Source organism: Scyliorhinus torazame, chromosome 14 (assembly GCF_047496885.1).
Source record: "Scyliorhinus torazame isolate Kashiwa2021f chromosome 14, sScyTor2.1, whole genome shotgun sequence".
Taxonomy (NCBI): Eukaryota; Metazoa; Chordata; class Chondrichthyes; order Carcharhiniformes; family Scyliorhinidae; genus Scyliorhinus; species Scyliorhinus torazame.
The window spans coordinates 142,320,864-142,337,658 of record NC_092720.1 but is presented as its reverse complement, the minus strand read 5'-3'; the positions used below and the strand labels follow the sequence as shown (position 1 = coordinate 142,337,658).

The 16,795-nt window shown below is 49.0% G+C and overlaps 1 protein-coding gene across 8 annotated transcripts in view; it reads right to left on the bottom strand.

Moving 5' to 3' along the window:
• Positions 1–16,795, bottom strand: part of LOC140390078 (kyphoscoliosis peptidase-like) — a 930,728-nt gene that overhangs the window by 658,698 nt on the left and 255,235 nt on the right. For all 8 annotated transcript variants that reach the window (XM_072474955.1, XM_072474961.1, XM_072474960.1 and 5 more), the window contains one exon: positions 702–773. In XM_072474955.1, the coding sequence (XP_072331056.1) occupies positions 702–773 (72 nt within the window). The remainder of the gene's footprint in view (positions 1–701; positions 774–16,795) is intronic.

The following is a 16,795-nucleotide window of genomic DNA, read 5'->3' as shown; positions in this document are numbered from 1 at the left end:
ATTCAACTTTAAATAAGACTTTGGGAAGAGATCTGGTAGAAAGAACACTGAAGATAAAATAAATAGGCTCGGAGAGCAAAAGTCAGGCCAAGGTCACGAAAGCGGGTAACAATTATAAACACATGCAGAACGTAACCACAACAATGTTTAAAAATAAAATGAGAGGAATAATTAATGAAATCAAATTAAATTACGTGTGCAACTATGTATATAGTTTCCAATTCAAACCAACAAACTCCAGGAATGTTCCAGGAACCACCCTGAGACAACGCCTTCAGACCGACCCCTGGCTGACGAGTAAAACATGACACCAACACAAGAATTGTGTCTCACACTATCTGAATGACATTTGAACTATCAAATAAATAGTGTCACATTACTTTGTAGTGTCATGGTAGCACAGTGATGAACTACTGGTCTAGTGACATGATTTCACCTGGCTACTGGTGAAATATTTCACCGTTCCTTCACTGTTGCTGGGTCAAAAACCTGGTACTCTCACCCTAACAGCACTGTGTGTGCACCTACACCATATGGGCTGCAGTACTTCAAGGAGGCAACTCACTACCACCTTCTTAAGGACAACTAGGAACGGACAATACATTTTTGCCTTGCCAAAGATGCCTGCAACCCATGAATGAATTAAAAGAGAACTAAAAAAATTCAAACAGGCTGTGTGAAATGCAATTTTATTTCCTTACTTTTATCCGACCTGTGGGGTCTCTTGGTGTATTTGCCATGCTCTTTATGTCTTCTTACCATTTGTACATTGTCTGTAAAGCAAAGATCATGATCAAAATAAAGTAAATCGACTGAAGGTTTTGATTATGTTCACAATTCTTCTGGAAATGAAGAAGGTCATCAATGGATACAGTTTTGTGATAGCAGCAATCTGTGTTGACTGTGGATGTTACACCATCCCCAGGTTCCTTGATCTGGCCCCTTAAGTGCCTGAGAAGCACTTAATATGGCAGTCTTTCACAAAATGATATAGGGCTCTTGCCTGTTATCCGGCTTGCAGGCAAGATAACCATCGCCAAGATTGGGGCAGCACGGTAGCCTTGTGGATAGCACAATTGCTTCACAGCTCCAGGGTCCCAGGTTCGATTCTGGCTTGGGTCACTGTCTGTGCGGAGTCTGTACATCCTCCCCGTGTGTGCGTGGGTTTCCTCCGGGTGCTCCGGTTTCCTCCCACAGTCCAAAGATGTGCGGGTTAGGTGGATTGGCCATGATAAATTGCCCTTAGTGTCCAAAATTGCCCGTGGGGTTACTGGGTTCTGGGGATAGGGTGGCGGTGTTGACGTTGGGTAGGGTGCTCTTTCCAAGAACCGGTGCAGACTCGATGGGCTGAATGGCCTCCTTCTGCTCTGTAAATTCTATGAAGATTAAAGTTTTGCCCATTGGGGCCAATATACAGTGTTAGGATACTGTTGTAACACCTTTGTTTGGTCTGTCTTTTTTTAAATTACTGTCCTACTGGCTGCCTTTAGTCTACAATCCTCTTGTTAGCTGCTGCAATGTTGGGATTTTTGCTTAAGCCACAGACTCTAGCCAAATTGAAACATCCCTGGTCTAATGGACTAGCCCAGCACTTCCCTTTTAGGTTTTATGGTACAGACTGTGATGTCAGTTTAATAGACTTGGCAAGCAACCAATCAGTCAGTATGGAATTCTGAGCCATCTCTTGTTGTTGCTTCTGATTCGTGGAGCCATTCAGAATCATCCGGAAGAAAGGCAGGTCATGTGAAGAGCCCAATTTTGTCCCTAGTTCTGTGAGAAGAAATAAGTAGGACGCAGCTGGAAGACATGTTCTCTCTGCACTCTCTCTCTCTGCCAGACAATTTAAAAGGCTCCCCAGCCAGACCTGTGAAGGCACTTTTATTTGGAAGACTGCAGGCAGCAGTTAGCTCTGTGAAGGGAACTCCTGGAATGAAAGGCTGCAAGCAGTTTCTCACCAGGCCTGTAATACTTTAATTCTCTGTCTGAATGGCTGGAAAAAGCGCAAACTGAGAACTCTCTTCATAATACAGATGGAGTTTTTGTACATATATCAGGCAAAAGGAGAAGTCTGTAAAATGCTCAGGTATATAGCTCCAATAATATTTCAGGGAGACTGAGGCTCCATCTGCTGGTCAAACGTCAGAATGGCACTGAGCTGAATCTCCTGTGTAGGCAAAGTATAGAATTGCACCAACCTGAATCTCTTGTATAAATCAATTCCCCAAAGGATCACATTCGGAAAAGACTGGTGCCTACAGAAGCCACAACTGCAGCAGTGAAGATGCATCTCCAACCTTTTCCTTCAATTCCCATTGGTTTAATTCTTCCCCTACCCCCTACCCTGTGTGTCTATCTTGCATGTGTTTGGGTGGAGGGTGGAACGGGGTTTGGGAAATACGTAGACTAGTAGACTATCGTTCCATTATTTCCATTATATGTACATTTTTTACTGTTATTATAAATAAACGGTATGTTAATGTTTTATTAATAAATCTGGTGCCTGTAACTTATTGGAGCAGTCCAGATCATAGGCAAACACAACAATTATTGGTTAATTCACTTATGTTGGGACTCTGGAGTCTGTGGGGCTGGAACGGACCGCACACTTGCCCAGGGTGTCGTTAACAACAGCTGGGGTGTAAAACTGTGAAGCCAGTCTTCCACATGTTGTGGAACCTATCTGATTTCCATTCACACTGATACTGCCAATTTATTTTCCATGGGGTGACAGTGACAATCACACTTGATTTGTTCCTTTTAACTGCACAGGATACAATCAGTTGTTGGATATACTTGTATTGTGCGAGGTGAATATTTGAGGTGACTGCAAAGCTGCCATGTTCTCATTAAAAACACAACTAGCTCATTAATATCTGTTCAGGAAGGAGACCTTCCATCCATACCTGCTCTGGTCTAATTGTCATTCCAGTCCCACACAGACAGGTTTGATAACTGTCCTATGAAGGGGTCTGACAACTTCATTGCAGTGTTAATGTAAGCCTACTTGTGACGCCAATAAAAATAATTATTATGCTGCACTCATCTGCACTACTTACAGTGCTGACTAATTTAGCATTGTCAGCTCTCTGCTTCAGCATTGTCTAAGTCATTGATTGCTAGTCAGCAGGGCAGTCCATTTGAATGTAGTCCCCAGAACACTGAGGTACATAACCTCAGGACCCATTCTTATCCAACATGTATACCCACCGTGAGTTACACAGTATCTACCTATCCGCAGAAGGATCAGCATGCTGAACTGATATGCTCCCCGAAAATTTGGCTGTCAAAAAATGTATATCTTGAAGTATTCCTGCCCTTGTTCTGGAGGGCTCTTTAGAAGCAGTTGTCTTTTGCTGGTAATTGGAAATGAGTCTTAGGTTATCCCAGTGCCATGACATGAAAATGTCACTGATAACTGAATGCTAAAAATAAAAATTGCCCTATAAATCTATATCACAAGCCTATAAAAGCCTCACTAATGGATTCTGTCTTGCTGTTGTCACTCCAAAATACAATTTTGCAAAATGTGCAATAACTTGAAGTCAGTCCTCAGGTTATATTCCATTGTCCACAGAATTATCACTTCAACAAAAATTTAAAAATGGATCAGTTGTAATATTAAAATTAGCTTTTAGGAGTTGCTAAAGTTGCATCAATAAATCACATCCATTGCTTTAACATTTTGAATGTTTTTCATTCATTTGTGGTTCTCAATTTTATATAGGGCGGGTGTTTCCACCCCCCCGTGCTGTGTGTTTTTCACCGGTGAGGGCCGTCCGTCTTTTGCCGGCGGCAGCATCTTCTGGTCCTCTCCTGTTGTTCGCACCCACTAAAGCCGAGGAGCCTATGGCCAGTGTTTGGGGGAGGCTGGTCACTGTTGGTGGTTCCAAAGATCCTACCAATGTGAACAGCTGGAAAATTTCATGCTCAATGTTTGATTTCACACCCAATCGTCATGACAATGATCATTTGCAGTCTTAGGGACTCCCAAACTCCACATTACTTTTTCTCCTTAAATTTACATTTGGTTATGAAAACACAAGTGATGTCAGCAATAACTTAATACCGTCCATGGACTTGTCAGGAAAATAAGCCTCCAATGGGCTTAGAGGAACAACAATTGGCATGGGCACAAAATTGGCTAAAAAGGAAAAACTTGAATGATTTGCAGTTGTGGAGCATCTATCATGACCAGTGGACGTCTCAAAGAGCTTCATTTACAAGCAAGGAGAAAAGGAATGGAGAGCAAACATTTGGAGTGAAATACACAAATAATGTTCCTCAGCTATCAGCTTCTTTGTAAAAATCCAGTATTAATATTATGTGATGAGTGTAGGAATTTCAGATAAGTTATATGCAGTAAGGATTAAAAGTCTGGGTTAGTTTTAAAGAATCCTAGGTGAAAGATTTTGGGAGCCGGGACACAATTAAAGCATTGTAAAAAGCTGTGGCGAATGGAATGTTGTGTTTTTTCTTCTCCATGTTTCCAATTAAGGGATAATTTAGTGTAGCCAATCCACATACCTGCACATCTTTTGGGTTGTGGGGGTGAGACCCATGCAGACACAGGGAGAATGTGGAAACTCCACATGGACCCGGGGCCGCGTTCAAACCCAGGTCCTTGGTGTCGTGAGGCAGCAGTGCTAACCACTGCGCCACCATGCTGCCCAGAATGTTGTTTTAAGATGATTCCTTGTGGAATTAATTCGATTTCAGCTTGGTAAGATGGTGTAATTACTGTGAGGAACCAAGGTATCAGTCATTTTACAGGAAAGCAGTTTTAGTTAACTTTTAGATGGAGATGTGAGCACAAGCCAAGCATCTCAGTTCAGTTAAAAGACATGTCTGTAGCTAGATTAGCAGTTTATTTCCAAGCAGTTCAGAAGAGTGTGATTAGAAAGTGAGCTGAAACAAGCCGGAGTTGCTTCCAAAGAAATACAGCCAGATTTTCTGCGTGGTTCTGACAGGATTCAGGGCGGGATTCTCCAACCCACCGCCAGGTCGGAGAATCGCCGGGGGGTCGGCGTGAATCCTGGTGGCTGTCGTATTCTCCGGTGCTGCGGATTTGGCGGGGGCAGTAATCGCGCCGGTCGGCGACCACTGGCAGTGCACCCCCCCCCCCCCCCCCCGGCGATTCTCCCGCCCGCGATGGGCCGAGTGGCCACCCGTTTTCGGCCAGTCCCGCCGGCATATGTTACACCAGGTATTTGCCGGCGGGACCTCGTTGCGCGAGCGGCCTCCGGGGTCCTTGGGGTGGTGCGGGGGGATCTGGCCCAGGGAGGTGCCCCCACGGTGGCTAGGCCCGCGATCGGGGCCCACCAATCCGCGGGCAGGCCTGTGCCGTGGGGGCACTCCATTCTTCCGCATTGGTGGCTGTACCGATCCGCCATTGCCGGTGCGGAGACGAACCCCACAGTGCATGTGCTGGGATGACGCCAGCACAAGCTGGCACTCCCGTGCATGTGCCAACTCGTGCCGACCGGCGGAGGCCCTTCGGCACCGGTTGGCGTGGCGACAAGCCCCTTCCCTGCCAGCCGGCGTGGCGCAAACCCCTCCGGGGCTGGCCTAGTCCTTGAAGGTGCGGAGGATTCCGCACCTTTGGGGCGGACCGACGCCGGACTGGTTCAAGCCACTCCTCAGTGCCGGGACCCCCTGCCCCGCCGCGTAAGGAAGAATCCCGCCCCAGGTCTGTCCTTTAAAGCAGTGTTGAAAGATCTCTTTGTCGCAAAGTAGAGTGTTCAGACATCACCGTAAAACAGGTGCTAACTGTATTTTAACAGTGGATTGAGAGTGGTGCTGGCTTTATTTTTGTTGTTAGAGTCGGAATAAAGATAGCAGTTAAGGGTTACTGTATTGATTAGCATTATTTTAGGGGTGATTGTGAAATTATTTTCTGGTGTGATTAAAGACATTTTAATACTGTATTGGTAATAAAGTTTGTTTCAATCTATGAATCTACTTAACTCTTCGTGAAATTGCTCCTGGACCAAGTTATTCTTCCCTCAGTCTTACAAAATAAAAAATAAAATATTGGGGATTCTCTCCAGTATCCTAGCCACGATTGGGGTCTGGTCTGGGATTGTAAAAATTAAGACATTACGTTTGGAATGTCTTTTAATGGCTGAAGATATATGAATAAACACATAGATGATGCGGTATCACAGTGCTTAGCACTGCTGTCTCACAGCCCCAGAGACCTGCGTTCAATTCCAGCCTTGGGTGACTGTCTGTGTGGAGTCTGCACTTTCTCCCCGTGACTGCGAGGATTTTCTCCAGGTGCTCCGATTTCCTCCCACAGTCCAAAAATGTGCAGCTTAGGTGGACTGGCCATGCTAAATTTCCCCTTCATGTTCAATGTTGTGCAGGTTAAGTGGTGTTATGGGGATAGGGTAGGGGAATGAGCTGAGGTAGGGTACACTTTCAGAAGGTTGGTGCAGAGTTCATGGGCCGAATGGCCTAATTCTGCACTGTAGATATTCTCTGTCATGAGAATGGGTAGACTTTTGATTCCTTGCCATTTTACGTATTTTCTTTTCTTGTACTAAATGATCTGTTTGATCTGCACGCAGTAAAATACTTTTCACTGTACCTCGGTACACGTGACAATGAACAAATCTAATCCAATCAAATCCAACCACTGTTTTGCTTCTGGAAGAATAATTGTTCTTGTGATTGTGCTGGTAGAGGCAATGCTACTCAAGGAACAGATTGGTCACTGAGTTGTGGAAGCACTTTCACAAATAGAAAATTAGTTTTTCAGGACCGATGGCCTAAGGTTTTCGACAATGGAGGCTGGGGGAACACATTCCTGTCTGCTCTGACCGGCCCGCTGCCATTTCACACTCAAATGAACATTGATTGGCAGAATTGGGACTTCCGTTCTCACTTGGACGGAAGTCCTGCCTTGGAGAGCTACCAGTCAATCAAATTGGTCGGCATCTCTCCAGCCCTTTGGCTGAGATCACAATGGAACCTCAGTGCCAGAGAGCGTTGAGACCACAGGGTGCACTTTGCTGAAAAGCTTTTCAGACACAGTGCTCCAATAAAAAGCTGGTAGCAGACGTGGGGCTGGATTCTCCGCACCCCGCCGCCACATTTGCACAAGGATGAAATGAATGAATGAAAATCGCTTATTGTTACAAGTAGGCTTCAATGAAGTTACTGTGAAAATCCCCTAGTCGCCACATTCCGGCGCCTGTTCAGGGAGGCTGGTACGGGAATTGAACCGTGCTGCTGGCCTGCTTGGTCTGCTTTAAAAGCCAGCGATTTAGCCCAGTGTGCTAAACCAGGAATCGGGACCGTCGCCGGTTCCCCGATTCTCCTGCCCCCGAAAAGCAGCGTACCCGGGAAGTACGCCGAGCCTCGTATCCCCTACTTGCGGCCATTGCTGGAGGCCCACCCCGCCATTCTCCGCCCCCGGCCAACCGAAGTCCCGATATTAGACTATATTCTAATATGGTCCCAGCCATTCAGAATACTCGTGTGGCGGCTGCGGACTCAGCCCACGGCCGCCCGGGTCGGGCGCGCGGCCGATCGGGGGCACTATTTACGAGGTCCAGCTCCGCGGTCTGAGTCCGCCATGGAGCTGCTGGAGGCCGCTGCCGTGCACATGCACGGTCTCTGACCTGGAAGTGGGTCCCTGCTGTGCCCTGCAGGGCTGTGAATATGTGGCCTTTTGATGCCAGTTTTTCTGGCGTGAAAGGCCACAGTTTTGAACGGCGGCTTGGGGACATAGTCCCTGAAATGGAGACTCCAGCCCGTGGTGAGTGGCACAGTGCATTGAGAGAACAAGCATCGTTTGGAACAGGAAAGGTGAGCAAGTGACCAAGGTGTGGGCCGGATCAATGAGCACGGTATGGGATCAACAGCAAGCGAGCGAAAGGCAACAAAAGAATAAATCAAACAAAAAGAGTTTCAACATCAGGTCAGACGGTTGATATTACTCTCCAAATTCTAAATGTCTGAATAGTGTGCAGGACTGTGGTTTCTTTATTCAGTCGTGTCTGAACCAGACAAGCAAGCCATAAAACCTCATGTAGCAGTTGGGAATGAAGATCTAAGTGCACCAGGATTAACAGCAGAAGAGCTAAAGGATCCAGAAAATAAACGGACAACATTGGAAGAGTAGTTCAGAATCTGGTTAAACTTCCATACTTATCAGCCGAGAGAACCCATTGACCACTTCATCAGCATACTCAGGCAAAAGAGTACATACTGTAATTTTTCAAAAGCAGAGCTAACAGAATTGTTAAGATGGTGATTGCATTCCAGACAGATCTACAAGTCGAGCCCAATACATTCAGCATCAATGAACTGTTCAAGGATAAGTGTAAGTATGATGCGATCCTCACAGGGCAACAAAGCTTACAGGCCCTAAACACAATCCCAATTGTTCACATACACACCAGAACACCTACACCTAGCTCAACGTGTGGAAAGTGTGGCCGTCTGCATGCAGCAAGTAAATGCTGAGCTTTTCATCAACTCTGCAAGGCATGTTGCAGAAAGGGTCTTTGGTAATGGCAGCATATAGAGACTGACGCAGCTACAAAAAGCCTCAGACTGACCCAAACAGACCATACACAACGGGTACCTTCAAGTTATAAAAATAACCATCCGGTATCCCATCAGGAATATACATGAGGGAATTGACAAACAAAAAAATGATGATATACACGATAAGACGAAGAGCGGTGAACATACGTTTCACACTGTCAACTCGTGGAAAACATAGATACTGTCACAACATCTGAAATATTTGCCAAGATTTAAATTATCTTTCCAAAGTCGGTAACTACTCGTCAATGGACAAGACTGACACCGGGGCAATTGCCAACCTGCAAATTCTCAAAGGTCTGTGATGCACGATCAATAACACAAAGACGAGAGTAGGATGTAATTGAGGTTTTATTACACTGAGATGTGTGGCCTCCTACAGCAGCTGACGAAATGGCTGCTGTACTGGGAGCACACATATTTATACCCCGCCTACTGGGCGGAGCCAGCAGGCAGGGATCTACTCCCGTACCTGTAGTACAGGGGCCTTACCATAAACCACCTATATCAACATCCTATATATACAATATATACATCAGTGGTGACTAGCACATTCACCCCCTGTTAAAAAATGAGTCCGGCGGGGATGGTGGAGAACTATATACAGAAAGTTGTGTTTTAAAAGTACAGATAATATTACAAATTCAGACGGTCCGGTGCCTTTATCTGTCGTTGAGAGCGCTGCAGTGCTGGTGGCGACTCCAGCAGCGGCTTGGTCTTCGGTGACTCCGGGAGCGTGTTGAAATCCTCTTCATCCCCGGGTGTGAGCAAGGGGAGGACGGATTATCCCGGAGCGGGGGCTGCGGTGGGGGGGGGGGGGGGGGGGGGGGTGGCGGGTCGGAGGTGGGGTGTGTGTGGAACCAGCTGGTGCCAGGTCCCTGAGGGAGACTGTGTCTTGGCGGCCATCGGGGTACGCTACGTAGGCGTACTGCGGGTTGGCGTGAAGTAGCTGTACCATCTCAACCAGCGGGTTCGCCTTGTGGAGCCGAAGGTGTCTACGGAGAACGGGTCCTGGAGCTGCCAGCCATGCCGGGAGCGAAACCCCGGAGGTGGGCTTCCTGGGGAAGGCAAAGAAGCGTTCATGGGGGGTTTCATTAGTCGCGGTGCACAGGAGCGACCAAATGGATTGAGGTGCGTCGGGGAGCACCTCCTGCCAGCGGGAGGCCGGGAGATTTCTGGGCCGCGGGCCAGCTGGACGGCCCTCTAGAGCGTCCCATTCTCCCGCTCCACCTTCCCGTTTCCCCTGGGGTTGTAGCTGGTCGTCCTGCTCGAGGCAATGCCCCTGTTGAGCAGGTACTGGCGCAGCTCATCGCTCATGAATGAGGATCCCCGGTCACTGTGGACATAGGCGGGGAAGCCGAACAGAGTGAAGATGGTGTTAAGGGCTTTGATGACGGTGGCAGACGCCTTGTCAGGGCATGGGACGGCAAAGGGAAATCGGGGATATTCATCTACCACACTGAGAAAGTACGTGTTGCAGTCAGTGGAGGGGAGGGGCTCTTTGAAGTCCATGCTGAGGCGTTCAAATGGGCGGGAGGCCTTCACCAGGTGCGCAGGGTCTGGCCGGTAGAAGTGCAGTTTACACTTCGCGCAGACCTGGCAGTCTCTGGTGATAGTCCTGACTTCCTCGATGGAGTAGGGCAGGTTGCGGGCCTTGATGAAATAATAAAAACGTGTGACCCCTGGGTGACAGAGGTTGTCGTGCAGGGCATCGGAGTCGGTCCACTTTTGCGCTGGCACATGTACCTCGGGATTGGGCGCCGGGGGGGCTCGTTGAGCTTACGGGGCGATACAAAATCTCATAATTGTAGGTGGAGAGCTCGATCCTTCACCTCAAGATTTCATCGTTTTTGATCTTGCCCCGCTGTGTGTTATTAAACATGAAGGCAACCGATCGTTGGTCAGTGAGGAGAGTGAATCTCCTACCGGCCAGGTAATGCCTCCAATGCAGCACAGCTTCAACGATGGCTTGGGCCTCATTTTCGGCAGAGGAGTGCCAAATTTCTGAGGCATGGAGGGTGCGGGAAAAGAATGCCACAGGCCTGCCTGCCTGGTTGAGGGTGGCGGCCAGAGCGACGTCCGATGCATCGCCCTCGACTTGGAAGGGGAGCATCTCGCCGACCGCCTGCATCGCGGCCTTGGCGATGTCGGCCTTGATATGGTTGAAGGCCTGATGAGCCTCGGCCGTCAGAGGAAAAACGGTGGATTGAATGAGTGGGCGGGCCTTGTCCGCAAAGTTTAGGACCCACTGGGCATAATACGAAAAGAACCCCAGGCAACGTTTGAGGGCCTTGGGGCAGTGGGGGAGGGGGAGTTCCATGAGGGGGCGCATGCGATTGGGGTCTGGCCCCAGAACTCCGTTCTGGACCATATAGCCGAGGATGGCAAAGTGCTTTGTGCTGAACACGCACTTCTCCTTGTTATACGTGAGATTGAGGAGAGTGTTGGTGTGGAGAAATTTGGAAAGGTTAGCGTCGTGGTTCTGCTGATCGTGGCCGCAGATGGTGACGTTGTCCAGGTACGGGAAAGTGGCCCGCAGCTCTTACCGGTCAACCATTCGGTCCATCTCCCGTTGGAAGACCGAGACCCCGTTGGTGACGTCGAAGGGAGCCCTAAGAAAGTGGTAAAGGCGGCCGTCTGCCTTGAACGCATTGTATGGGCGGTCCGCCTTGCGGATGGGGAGCTGGTGGTAGGCAGATTTCAGGTCCACTGTCGAGAAGACCCGGTACTGTGCAATCTGATTGACCATATCAGAAATGCGTGGGAGGGGGTACGCGTCGAGCTGCGTGTACCGATTGATGGTCTGACTCTAGTCAACGATCATCCTGTTTTTCTCCACAGTTTTGACCACTACCACTTGGGCTCTCCAGGGGCTGTTGCTGGCCTCGATGATGCCTTCCCGAAGCAGCCGCTGGACTTCCGACGTGTTGAAGGTCCTGTCCTGGGCGCTGTACCGTCTGCTCCTGGTAGCGACGGGTTTGCAATCTGGGGTTAGGTTTGCAAAAAGGGAAGGTGGGTCGACCTTAAGGGTCACGAGGCCGCAGACAGTAAGGGGTGGTAGGGGCCCGCTGAATTTCAGGGTTAGGCTATAGAGATTTCACTGGAAGTCCAGGCCGAGTAGGAAGGCAGCGCAGAGGTTGGGGAGGACGTAGAGGCGGAAGCCGCTGAACTCCACGCCCTGGACAGTGAGAGTGGCGATGCAGTACCCCCGGATCGCCACGGAGTGTGACCCAGAGGCCAGGGAGATTCTCTGGTTAGCGGGGTATCTTTTCCAATAATAATAATAATCTTTAGGCTTACATTCACACTGCAATGAAGTTACTGTGAAAAGCCCCACACTCTGGCACCCGTTCGGGTTCACAGAGGGAGAATTCAGAATGTCCAAATCACCTAAGAACGTCTTTTGGAACTTGTGGGAGGAAACCCACGCAGACATGGGGAGAATGTGCAGACTCCGCACAGACAGTGACCCAAGCCGGGAATCGAACCCGGGTTTCTGGCGCTGAGAACCAAACAGGGAGTATGAAACTGCTCTCATTCTAAAATATGTAGGCGCAGCTTCAGGGTCGACATAAACCTTGGCTCTGATTCCTCTTATTTTTCCAAGGTCCTCCTGAAAAACCTCATGGTATTTACAAATGACATCATATAGTCCTCTCACACCCAGACTGACCCACTGGAGCCAATCTCTCCCCATTCGGCTCTTGCACAATAATGAGTGAGAGCCAGGCTGATCGCTGCCTGCAAGTCACTGGGGCCATTGCGGTATCCTTAATTCATAATGATTCCCCCATGTAGGTAGCTAGTCTGGCCTGCGTGTCTTCTAAGCTCAAGAATTTAATATCAATTTGGAGATGATCATACGTCTATTCCCCCGTGACAGAGACCGCAGCACCCATATCCACCTCCATTTTCAATGGATTTCCATTTACCGGCCATTTCACCTTTATTGGTGACCATGGCCGTGATGATGAGATTTAGTTGCATTGTCCCAGTTTCTGGCAGTGGGTGTACCTGCATAATGCTGCCTTGGCTTCTTCCTTGAGTAGCACGTATATTGCATATTTCTATAACTTTGTCTTTGCTGTGCCCTTTGACAGTGCTTACAATAGTCCATCGTCTGACAGCTGCAACCTTCCGGATCAGGTTCCCTGGCATGCCACTTCCTTGACTGTTGGGTGATGCGAATTAAGCTCCAATTTGGCATCTTACTTACACAGGCACCTTAAATTGAGGAATGGTCACTTTTACATGAGACCCCTCCCCCTAACTGGAGGACGTTGCTGTCTGATGCCCCCTGTAGCTCCTGAGCTCGATTTTGTGAATGTTCCAGTAACAGAGCTATTTCAATGGTTTCTTTTTAAAATCCAGATAGGGTTCTTTCAAGAACTGTTTTTGAGTTGCCACATTGTTTATTCCACACATCTATCTCTCTCGCAACATGTTGTCAGGGATGGTCCAAATTCACAGGGTTCTGCCAATTTCCATAATCTGGCCAATAGTCCGGTGACAGGTTCGACCAGAGTTCTCCCTGGTGTGTTAAAGTGGTATCTCTGGGCTATAAAAGAGTACTTCAGGTCATAGTGATTTTTTTTTTAGAAAACATTTTATTGAAGCATTTATAATTTTAACATTTAAACATTCTAAACAACAGAGCGGTCCGACACACACAACAACAACACAATAACTTACCCAACTTCCCCCCCACCCTACCTCCTGACTGCCCGTATATTGGATTCCCAATCCTTATTCTACAATGCCATGCCTCCCTTTCCCCTCCCCCCCACTTCTGCTGATGGTCAGTTGTCCTTAAAGAAGTCGATGAACGGCTGCCACCTCCGAGCGAACCCCTGAATTGAACCTCTTAAGGTGAACATAATCTTCTCCAGCCTGAGAAACCCTGCCATGTCCCTCACCCACACCCCTGATATTGGAGACTCCGAGTCCCTCCATCCCGGCAAAATCTGTCTCCGTGCCACCAGCAGGCAAAGGCCAAAACGTCGGCCTCTTTCCCCTCCTGGGCCCCCGGATCTTCCGACGCCCCAAATATTGCCATCTCTGGACTCGGAGTAACCCTCCCTCCCAGGACCTCTGACGTGACTTCCACAAATCCCTGCCAGAATCCCCTCAGCTTCGGACACACCCAAAACATGTGTACGTGATTCGCCGGACTTCCACCGCACTTCCCACATCTGTCCTCCACCTCCTCAAAAAACCGACTCATCCGGCCACAGTGTTATGAGCCCTGTAGCTCCTGAGCTCGTGGACCACCTTGAACTGGATCAGGCTAATCCTGGCACACGATGAGGATGAATTGACTCTCCTCAAGGCCTTTTCTCATAGTCCGACTTCCAACCCCCCTCTCAACTCTTCCTCCCACTTTCTCTTCACCTCCCCGATTGGGACCCCTTCCCACTCCATGAATTCCTTATATATTTCCGAGATCCTCCCCTCCCCAACCCCTGTTTTTGACATCAGCTGACCCTGCAGTCCCCTTAGAGGGAGGCGAGGGAAGCTTGGAACCTGCCTCCGGACAAAGTCCCGGGCCTGTAGGCACCGAAATCCGTTCCCACCCGGCAACTCAAACTCCTCCTCTAATCTCTCCAGGTTCTGGAAACCCTCTTCAATGAAGAGATCACCAAATCTCTCAATCCCTGTCCGCTGCCACCTCATAAAGCCCTCCCGGAACAAAATGGTGGTTATCGCAGGTCGGTGACCACACCGACGCCCCCTCCAGTCTCATGTGCTGCCTCCATTGCCACCACACCATCAGGGCTGCCACCACCACTGAGCTTGTGCAGTACCGAGCCGGCGAGAATGGCACAGATGCCGTTAACAAATCCTCCAAACTCGTACCCTTACAGGACGTCGCCTCCACTCGCTCCCACACCAACCCCTTCCCCCCTCCATCAATCACTTACAAACCATCGATATATTCGCCACCCAGTAATAATTAATCAAATTCGGAAGGGCCAAGCCCCCACCCCGCGCCCCCATTCCAGAAAGACCTTCTTCACCCTCGGGATCTTACCAGCCCATACAAAACCCGAGATCACTGCATTCATCTTCCTGAAAAATGCCTTAGGGATAAAGATGGGAAGACATTGAAACACAAATAGCAATCTCGGGAGGACTGTCATCTTCACAGTCTGTACTCTCCCCGCCAATGACAGCGGGAGCATGTCCCACCTGCGGAAGTCCCTTTTCATTTGTTCAACCGCCCTGCCCAGATTTAACTTATGGAGCTGACCACAGTCCCTTGCCACCTGAATCCCCAGGTACCTAAAACTCCCTCCCACCTCTTTAAACGGTAACTCCCTCAGTCTCCTCTCCTGCCTCCGTGCCTGGATCGCGAACACCTCACTCTTACCCATGTTTAATTTGTAGCCCAAATTCCTCCAATATCTCCATAATCCCAGCCACCCACCGCAACGGGTCTGTTATGTAAAGAAACAATTCATCCGCGTAGAGTTAAACCCTATTCTCCACCCCCCTCTCAATATCCCCTGCCAGATGTTCGATGGCCTGAACGCCATTGCCAAGGGCTCTATGGCCAGGGCAAACAGTAGTGGGGAGAGTGGACACCCCTGTTTCGTCCCCCTACACAAACTAAAATATTCTGACCGGATCTGGTTGGTCCTTACTTTCGCCACCGGTACCTGATAGAACAGCCGGACTCAGTCAACGAATCCCTGCCCAAACCCAACCTTCCCAGGACATCCGACAGATACCTCCACTCTACCCGATCAAAGGCGTTTTCTGCATCCATGGCTTCTACCAGCTCAACCTCACGCCCCTCTGCTGTCATCATTATCACATTTAAGAGCCGTCGAATGTTGGATGTCAGGTGACGTCCCTTTACAAACCCCGTCTGGTCCTCCCGTATCACCTCCGGGACACAATCCTCTATGCGCGTGGCCAAGATCTTTGCCAACAATTTTGCATCCACATTTAAAAGAGAGATCGGCCTATACCATCCACAGTTCTCTGGATCCTGAACCCGCTTCAGAATAAGGGAAATCGATGCCTGCGATAACGTTGAGGGGAGCACTCCCAGCTCCTTGGACTCATTAAAAGCCTTTACAAGGAGCGGCCCCAGCAGCCCGTAAAATTACCTGGGTATCCATCAGGTCCCAGAGCCTTACCTGATTGCATCACCCCCAATCCGTCTAAAATCTCCCCACGCCCGATTGGGCCTCCCAACTCCTCATCTATCATCGGGAACACCAGCCCCCCCAAAAATCGCTTCATACCCCCCTCCCTGGCTGGGGGTTCCGATTTGTATAGTCTGTTATAAAATTCCCGAAACACATCATTCACCCCTGTCAGATCCACAACCACCTTCCCCCCATATCCTTTACTTTCACAACTACTCTCGCCGCCTCCTGCTTCCTCAGCTGATGCGCCAACATCCTACTGGATTTTTCTCCATATTCATACACCGCCCCCTTTACCCTCCTCAGCTGCCCATCCACCTTACCTGTGGACAGGAGCCCAAATTCCATTTGCAGTCTCTGACGCTCCTTCAGAAGCCCTTCAACTAGGGACTCCGCATACCTCCTGTCCACCTGTAAAAGTTCGCCTACCAACCTGTACGATTCCGCCCGTTCATACACCGTCCCCTTTATCCTCCTCAGCTGCCCCTCAGCCTTACCTGTGGACAGGAGCCCAAAGAGGTCCTAGTGATTTTTAACCAAACCTACTAACTCGTTAAAAGTCTTCGAGTCAGGGGCATCTGGATAGGTCAAACTTTTTATGGCGCTGTATGTTGGGGCCCCACATGCTGTCAACAAGATCACGTTCTGTTTCTCATCTCCTTCAATATTATTAGCCTAGAAGAAGTAACATGTGCAGTCTGCATATTGCGCTTGGTCTTCTCTGTTTTTCTCGTAGATTTCAAGTTTGCGGAGAGAGGCATTTCTTTCTTACCAGGGAAGCCACTTGTTCTCAACAATGTAGGTGGCTCGAAGAAAAAAAACTTGTTTACTCCTCATCGCCAAAGTAATAACTTCACCAAGTCCAGTCTTCTAGCAACAAACCCTTTTATTAAAACAACAAAAACATCCATTGCCACGCCTTATAGTACATAAGTCCAAGCCCAGGGACCTACAGAATACTGGCCTGGTTATAGCAGTGGGTTTCAAGCTCCCACTGCTCATTCCCCATTGGGCGAGCTCTGACCCGCTTACATGGGGAATTGATATTCCACAATGCCCAGAGGGAGATATATTAACGATCC